This window comes from Gymnoscopelus braueri (assembly GCF_963280865.1).
Source record: "Gymnoscopelus braueri genome assembly, chromosome: 10".
In the NCBI taxonomy this organism is placed as follows: domain Eukaryota; kingdom Metazoa; phylum Chordata; class Actinopteri; order Myctophiformes; family Myctophidae; genus Gymnoscopelus; species Gymnoscopelus braueri.
Window position 1 is genome coordinate 38,541,875 of NC_137611.1, and position 9,201 is coordinate 38,551,075.

Genomic DNA, 9,201 nt, shown 5'->3' on the forward strand with positions numbered 1-9,201 from the left:
TAATTGGACTGTAAAATGCTATAATTTATTTTCATATTCTACACTTCTATAGCCCATATCGAGAGTACAGACAGACAGACAGACAAACCTTTAGGTCTACTGATCCCAAAGATAATTCAATTGTAATCTATCTGCATATATACTGTCTCATATTGTATATGCACACTAAAAGAAAAATAGAAAAGCATAATTCATAACAGCCTTTAATGATGAATGGGGGGGGGGATAATTACGGCAGACTGGCATAATTCAACTTAACAAGATTTTGTACATTGTATTGCATGAACTGGATGCATCAACCCCACTGTGTCATTCCATGCTCTTGGTTATCAGCATTTGTTTGATATACTATATTGTATATTAATACTAATATCACTAATACAATTGTTTAGTTTCGGTTGTACAGTTTTTGCAGTAATGGACAAGTGTGGCTTCCCAACTCAGTTAGTCTCACTCAGGGAATTGTCCTGCATCTACTAAACCCACTAAAGTTGTTGCTGTGCGCATGTGTTATTGGTCAAAACTACTGGTTGCACTACACAGTTTTCAACAGAGGAATTAAATTGGAAATGTGAGGCAAGCCCACACGTGACTATTTTCCCTCTGAAGAAGATTTGTGCCCTGAATTTCATTTCAATCTGTTAGACGTTACAATTTAACATCTGGCAATCTTAATATGTATCTGACAACCTTGAAAGTTAATATTAGACTGACCCATGAGCAGTTACAGATTTTCATCATGATGCGGTGAGTTGTTAGCTTAGGCTTAAGTTGAAGAAAGTGTCATTTCTAGTTTTCTGGCCAAAGTGAGGTTCAGGAGGGCACATGGAACCGCCCTGACAAAGCTTGCGCCCATTCCGTTATAATATCCTCGAATTCCATGCCTTTCATAGATTCCAATAAATCCTTGAAGTAAACTTGTGGTGGGAGGTGAAACTGAGCAGAAAGCTGAAAAACAAGTAAATTAAGATAGTAAAACACATAGAATTGTTCATCATTATAATGAAGAATAATGTGTTGCCGCCTTGCATGTTAACATTAACATAAGAAGCAACTTGTTGAGGTGGTGGCCAGACTGGGGGGGTCTATTGTTTTTTAAGTAGCCTACTCCCAACAAGCCGGGCAGCAAGGGAGGGAGAGATTCATAGCAGTAAAGAATGGCCAGAGAGTGGCTGTCCTAGTGATATATAATAAAGGGAATAATTTCACACCCCTGCAGTATAGACTACAATAAACTAGACTACATCACTGCTTTAATTTGAATCACTATGATACAATTCAACTATCGTAGTTGTACCTATACAGTTATAACAGATGTAATCCTATACAAATAATAGGGATGTTACCCTGGGATTGTTGCTGAGTCCGAATCACTGCTAGCGGATAACTGGTCATCTGCCCACAGGCAAAGGCCACAAAACTGAAGAAAAAGAGTTTGGAGTCACTGCTGTAGGCCGGATCGCTCTTGGCCCAGTTCATGATAGACTGCAGACACATGTAATCAGTTAGTATCTTTGTTGATTTCATCAAGTGAATGTGATGTTGTGAAATTCGTCCTCACCTGATGAACGGCACATTCCACGCCTGCATAGGGGATCATACAGAGAATGCTAGGTTTGAACCCCCGGTAAAAGGAGGCTATAGACTCATGTTTGTAAATTGATCGAGCAAACCCAACGACACCCATATAAATGCCAGCTGGCTGCAGGTTAAGCCTCACCTTCAACACCTGTGAAAAAAGGTGAGAAAAAAAACGTTTAAATGTACTTTAAAGATTATTTACAGGATAACAAAATAAGTGATTCTTTGCACTATCAGTAAACGCTGCGTGTCCAGCTACGGGTCCACAGGGCCACGGTGACTCTGCGACACCAACTTCATCCACCATTTTAGAGGGTTGAAGATAGCGTTAAGCAAATATCAGTGGGATTGGTAATGTATTTAAGATACTCAGAGGATCGGTGCCCACATACCTGTCTAACTACTTCTCCAAAGTGAGTGACCATAGGCATAACACCAGAGAGAGCGCCTCAGATCTGGTACCCCCCAAATGTAGCACAAACATGGGCAAAAAAATATTCTACGACTCTGCAAACATAATGTGGAATGCCCTGACATAATCCATTAAACGATGTGAATCACAGGCTTCTTTCAAAACTGGCCTGAAAAAGCAACTGACAACAAACGGCAAAAAAGTGGAGATAGATATTAAATCCCTTTTAAATGAGGGGACATACAGTACACTACCGCCGTTTTCCCCTTTCCTTTTTTTCTCCTGTAAATATAACTATTTGTTTATTTTTTATGACATGGATTAATGTGTTAATATTTTATGCTCTGTTGATTAATTGAATTCACAAGACCACAATGGAAACAAGTCCCCAGGACGTTTTTGTGTTATCATTTTAGCCCAAGTGTTTCACTTTACTACCGTGCTATTTACATTTTTGACTAATAAAGTATTCAAAGACATGTGACACCTGCTGTAAACAAGTGGCCAAACAAGTGGCCTATCATCAAATTACAACTGACCATAGAGTTTCACCTAGATAACATTTGACATGGTGCAATCGGTTGTATGCCTGACATATGAAACGATGTGCACCATTTCACCCCAAGATGAATGTAAAGCATTTTAAAATGAAAGACTTCAAATGTGTTTCATTGTTGTTAGTCAGCCCGTGGTCAACAAATGATGTGGAACAAATGAAGTCAGACCTGCTAATGTGCTCTGATACCTCTAAAGGGTAGAAGACAGAATGGGCCACTGCACCAGAGACACATCCGAGGCCAAAACGCTGCTGCACTGACAAGCTCTCCTTGGTGCCCTTCTGTGTGTATACCTTCATCTGGAGACAGCGATAATAATAACAACAACAATAATCGTTAATACATTTGTTATGTATTCAGCCCTTCATACAACACAGTTACAAAATGCTTTTAACCACTTAAGCCATATATATGTTTTCTTATGATGAATAGTGAAAATAGCCAGCGCCGTGAGCTTGTAGATCGCTATTTTCCCTTCTTTTTTCGAAATTTATATAATGACATATAGGGACGCTAGGGTGAAAGTGGTTAAAGAACAGACAATACTGATGCAGTCTTCCCAAGCTCACCAAAGTCGATAAGCAGGACCATGGTGGCAAAATTCCTATTCTCTTGAGGGTAGAGGGTAGAGAGCAAGCCTGTCTATCCAGAACATTTACTATTAATAAACAGTAATTGTTGGGAGGTTTTCTGGTTTGGTTCCACGTCCGTCTCTGTTTTGGTCTAATTTAGAGATTTGGAATGTGATGTGTGGGGTAGTATTGGGGGTGCCGCCACGTGGGAATCAGTCACCATAAATGTGGAAACGGCAGATGAAAACAAGTTCCACACGGTACATGCTGTTAAAGGGATAGTTCACCCAAAAAAATACTTTTTTTCCCCCATGAATTCAAGTCTACATAGGGTGACTAAAAAGTCTATCCCTTTAAGTGTTTCTTACTCAGCTGGCTATCTTATTGTTATTTAACAATGTGCAAACTTGAACTGAAGCAGTGAACTCTATGTTATTTTGACAATTTATTTTGTATTTATTCATAATTACTTAGATGGATATTTTTATTGAAGTTTGGTTGGGGATGCTGTGATGAAATAAAATGTTAAAGCAAGTGCTGGGAGTCAAACGTTACAGTCTAAAAATCATAATTTTGAAATGAAAATGTATACAATGCCCTAAAAGGTGCAAGTGAAAAGAAACATACAAAAAAGACAACAACAAAATGTAAATAAATGTCTTTGTCCAAACCCAGAGGACAGAGGTCTTTTCGACCGACCAAGCAATTACCATTCACACCGTCCAAACAAAAACAATCACACTCAGATTTGGTGATTTGAATATGAAAAGGTTTCACTGAAACCCAAGGCATCATAGGGGAGTGGTCTAGCACAAATTAACATCAATGGCCATGACTACTCAATGTCTAATGGAAAATGTGTCATTGTCAATTTGTGTTTTGATGGAAACATTGCTAAACTAGAAAAAGTGCTCCTCGGAGCACAGGTCTCCGCCAGGTCAGGTAGGTTATTGTGGGCCAGCAATGTTCAGAATTTGCCAGTCAGGATGGAATATAAAAAATCGTATGGAACCATCTTGATCACTTGCCTAAAGAGATAATGTGTACTGATTTGCATGATGTTTGGACAAAATTTGTAGGAGTAATATAAAAAAGAAAAATCGGCCTCCTGGTGGCGCTATAATAGGGCAATGTTAAAAGGGTGGCGTTTGTTCTTCAACGTAGTGCGAATGTACGTGCAAAGTTCCACCGCAATTGGACGCTGCGTTCATGATTTGCGGCATTTTGTTCAAAACGGGCCACTCCTGCAAACTTTAGATGTCAATGTTAGCCAATCAGGATGGAATATGAAAAATCAAACAGATCCATCTTGATCACATGACTATAGAGATCATGTGTACCGATTTGCGTGACATTTGGATAAAATCTGAAGGCTTAATCTCAAAATATGTATTTTACATAAGTCGGCCTCCTGGTGGCGCTATAAAAGGCTAATGTGAAAAATGCAGGGCATATGTTTTTCCTTGGCCTCTAGGGAGTATGCGTGCAAAGTTTCACACAGATCGGTGCAGTTACAGTTAAAAACGCAATTTGGCCTTTTATAGCACCACCATGAGGCTGATTTGAAAATGTTCAAGTGGCATTTATTCCTCGGCCTAGTGGGAATGTGCGTGTGAAATTTCACGGAAATCGCAAGCTGCGTTCATGATTTGAGGCATTTAGTTCAAAATGGACCAATCCTGCAAACTTTGGAAGCCAACCTTAGCCAATCAGGATGGAATATGGAAAATCAGACAGATCCGTGTTGATCACATGACTACAGAGATACTGTGTAATGATTTGCGTGATGTTTGGATAAAATCTGTAGGAGTAATATCAAAAAATGGATTTTGCACAAATAGGCCTCCTGGTGGCGCTATAACAGGCCAATCTGAAAAATTTGGGCCAGAGGTTCTGAATTGGCATCCAGGGAGTATGTGTGCACAGTTTCGCAGCGGCCGGGCCAACGGTGCCGGAGATTAGTCGCTCGCAGACAGATGGACGGACGGACGGACGGACACACGGACGGACGGACGGACAGGGGGTAAAACATACTCTCTCGCCATGCCTTTCGGCCTGGCAGAGACAATAAAATAAATTTAAAAATAAAACCACACAGTACGCTACTGTACTATATTCTTTAGATATGTGGTGGCATTTCATATAGTGTGGTGGCTATAGAATACATACGGCACACCGGCATCACTGTCAGGTCTCACCTGGGCATAGATAAGACACTGTAGTGTTGACTGAGGAGTCCCCTTTAATACATTGACAGCATTCCCATGCCACATAGCTCGCACGCCACCCGCCTTCAGTTCTTGAATCCCCTGGAGCAATGCCTTAGATCCACGAACCTACAGAAAAGACATAACAGACTAAAAGAGTGTGCTCCTCGAAGGGCATATCTTCACAAGGCTGGGTTGCCTTAGCCTCGCGTAGCCAGACTATATCACTGCGTGGATATGAGTCCCAAGGGGCGGGATCAAAACAATGGCTCTGGACGCAATTGGTTAGACCTACAACCAACTACCAATTACAGTCTCCCATATTTGAATACTGGGCCCTGATTGGTCATCCCAGACTTCGGGAGCAGGAAATGGATTCACAACGGAGCGGTGCCAGACCCAAATCGCAGAGGGCAATTTGTTTTTGCACTGGCAGATTTGTCTGGTCCCAGGCTAGGGTTGCCTAGCCAGGGCTGTGTGTCGTGGGTGCGTAAATACAATTCTGCATCTGGGTTACGAAAAGACCCGCCCCTGCCTGCCTCTGATTGGCCAGAGCTCGTGCCTTGTCAACAACTTGGCACCGCCCCCTTCTGTGACTCACGACGAACTGCCTCTCACGAATCGAACCCAGGACCTTCTAGCTGTGAGGCGACAGCACTACCGACTGTGCCACCGTGCCCCTCTCTCACATGAGCCTTAAATAACTCCCAAAACCCTGCGATACCAGATGTGTCCGTGGTGTGCTCCGTTAAGCATTAGATTTCCAATCCCAGCACCATGGAATCGAATTCCACTCCCACCGTTGATCTCAAATGCATCGCAAATTATTTTATTAGGATTAAGGTTAGTTTTAGGTATAGTTTTTAGCGCCCCCAGCGAGGCGGACCACTTTTCCACCACGGAGGAAAGCCGGGCAACGCTATCCCCCTGGAATGTGACACAGTGACTAGGGGGCGAAGAAGTTCCGTGTGCGGTAGGCCAATCAGAGGCAGGCGGGTCTTTTCGTAACCCAGATGCAGAATGTATAAACGCGTCGTGGGTTGTAGCCATGAGGGTGCAAGAAAGCTGGGGGCGTAGCATTTGTATGACATATGGTGCAACTTTACACATTTGTGGTGCCCCCTATGGGCAGAAGTGAAAGTGCTTTTGAGGTGCGCTTTTGTAAGAAATATGCCACAGCCCACAACCAATAATATTTTAAGCCAGGCAAACAGTATGGAATATAAAAACCTGTTTGATATAGTATCAGCAGATTCACTTTAATTTATGGACAGTCAGACAGTGGGACTATGGTAAATAAAAAAGCAACACCAATTTACAGTGGTTGCCAGATACAGCATCAAGCACATACACAGTAAAACCCTCTTAATTCTGAGAGTTAAAATCCCTTAGAGATTTTACTGCGTACCATTCCAGAGCCCTAAGTCAAGTTATGTTTATGCCAGCATTACATTACATTATCTGACATTGATGAAAGGGCATCTGATTATGGATCTGACCTGTAGCTGGATTTTAAGGCGGTCGATAGGAGCTGTGATAGTTCGGGACACGGCATCTGACAATCCTGCAGCCAAGACAAACCTCCTCCACATCCCTGAGCCCTCCTCAGCAAACTCTATGGGCATGGAGCGGCTCTCGCCAACATCAAAAACCTGCAGCCAAAAAAGCATTTTTAAATATAAATGGCTAGTAAATTATGGGTCGCACTTGTGCTCATGACCTGTTTGTTGGTCAATTTCATGTTTCAATTGTAATTGGTTTTATGTATTGTCTTGTCTCGAATGTATGCATTGACCTGAGCAAAACGATTTTCCCTTGTGGATAATAAAACATCTAATCTAAAGCATCTAATCCAATCCAATTTCTCCAATACCTGCTACAAGAGATTATCAGCGATTATTCTATTGATTACTTTTTTGAATAATCGAAAAGTATAACATACTTTTTACATTTATATATCAACGTATCGATATACCACTTTAGCGCTATTTTATACACTGTCGCACAACAGTGCCGTGCAAAAAATTGCTGTCTACAAGCTTACAATATATTTTATCGCGATGCATTGTAAGCTTGTAGATTCTCACTATTTCTTTAATTTCTTGACATTTTGTGAAACTTCACTTCACTTGACATGCCCAAAATAGGGATCGATTATTAATCAATAATTTCATTAACCCATTAAAACCGGGAAAGCATTTTTGATTTTAGCGTTGGCTATTCAAAAATAGCAGATATACAAGCTCACAGCGAGCTTGTACATCTGCTATTTTTGAACATGCACAAAACATTTTCAAATGGAGGGTCCCCGGCACAAAACATTTTCAGATGGGGGTCCACGGTCGTATGCATATAAATTTGGGGGTCCTTGGCAAGAAAAGGTTTGAGAACTACTGATTTAGAAGGCATTTGTAGAATCGGCCTCAGGTCTTAATGGGTTAAATGATCAATTATTACTTTTTATAATCGACTAAATTGATTAGTTTGATTAACTGTTACACCTCTACCAGCCATACTTACCAGATTGTGTTTCCACGAGGACACCAGCTCTCCAATGTTCTCTGCAGGGTTGAGGATGACATGATGCAGGAACTCTCCCCAGTCCACTGTCATGGAACTGTCCTGATCCATCCTAACAGTAAGAAACATAACAACACTTCCTTACATGCTGGGCTCACTGGTGTTGAAAATAGTAAAGTATGAAAAAGGAACATTCAAATTGCAGACCTGTATCTTAGTCTGTGATATTTAGTCATGGGGATGGGAACAGTGTGTGATGACAGTGTATTTTATACAAAATGAAAAATGTATTGTAGAAAGCACTCATGTGATTAGTGTGGTGCTGTGTGATATGCGTTGCAATGTCAGGGTCCAATAAGCAACTACACATACAGCAACTACACTGTTATTACTACTTCACATTTTTTATTTATAGCAATTATTTTATGAAGGAAGGGTGGTGGCGGGCAAGAAAATCTTACATTTGTATTATTCTTTTTGCATTGGGCCTGGATAAGACAACTCCTAACTCCTTAAACAAACAAATGATCTCCTCCAGATCAATCGACCCTGATCAGAGAAGAGATGATAGGATTACACATAGATATTATTTGATGTGATAGCTGTCTAGAGAATTACTGAATGCATAATATGCATTGAGTATGAATGCTGCATACAGTATTTATGCAGCACTGATTGGAGTATTCTCTGTTCCTATTAGAAGTGAGAGGAAGTGAAGGTTGTTTATATGATTATGGATTAACAACCTTCTGGATTATGGATTATGGATTACCAGTCCATAAACAAATTTCAAATGTGTCTCATTTTTCTAGGCCACAAACCTTGAGACAATATCTACAATTAGGCTATAAAACGTAGGCCTATTTGACGTTTCTACTATAGCAGCATTGCTCTCAGTGTACATTTACATAATAGCCTAACACTCACTTGACAATGTGTTTGAAGGACACCACCAAAGTGAGAGCAGTGGTGGAATACGTTGTTTTACTTAAGTAAAAGTATCAATACTGCAATATAGAAATACTCTGTTACAATTAAAAGTACTCATCATCCTTGAATGTTGCATTTCAAGTTTTCAAATGTATACAAATCTTTTGAAATTGCATCGTGAGCTTGTAGATCTGCTATTTTCAAATGGCGAAAATGTATAGGTCTGAAGTAGTTAATGTATGTTTTGTAATAATTATCAAAATCTACGAAGTAACTATAACTAAAGTTTTCAAATAAATGCAGTGGAGTAAAAGTACAATATTTGTCTCTGAGATGTATGTGGGGTAGAAGTAAAAGTACTGAAAATTGGGAATACTCCAGTTAAGTAAAAAATACCTCAATATTGTACTTAAGTACAGTAC

The 9,201-nt window shown here is 40.4% G+C and overlaps 1 protein-coding gene across 1 annotated transcript in view; it reads right to left on the reverse strand.

The window, feature by feature from the left end:
* Positions 1-766: 766 nt before the first annotated feature.
* Positions 767-9,201, reverse strand: part of slc25a24l (solute carrier family 25 member 24, like) — a gene marked incomplete at both ends in the record, with an annotated part of 8,939 nt that continues 504 nt past the window's right edge. Inside the window, 8 exons of the mRNA XM_080439895.1 lie at positions 767-948; positions 1,347-1,485; positions 1,562-1,729; positions 2,739-2,849; positions 5,321-5,458; positions 6,829-6,981; positions 7,850-7,961; positions 8,311-8,398. Coding sequence (XP_080296021.1) covers positions 767-948; positions 1,347-1,485; positions 1,562-1,729; positions 2,739-2,849; positions 5,321-5,458; positions 6,829-6,981; positions 7,850-7,961; positions 8,311-8,398 — 1,091 coding nt within the window. The remainder of the gene's footprint in view (positions 949-1,346; positions 1,486-1,561; positions 1,730-2,738; positions 2,850-5,320; positions 5,459-6,828; positions 6,982-7,849; positions 7,962-8,310; positions 8,399-9,201) is intronic.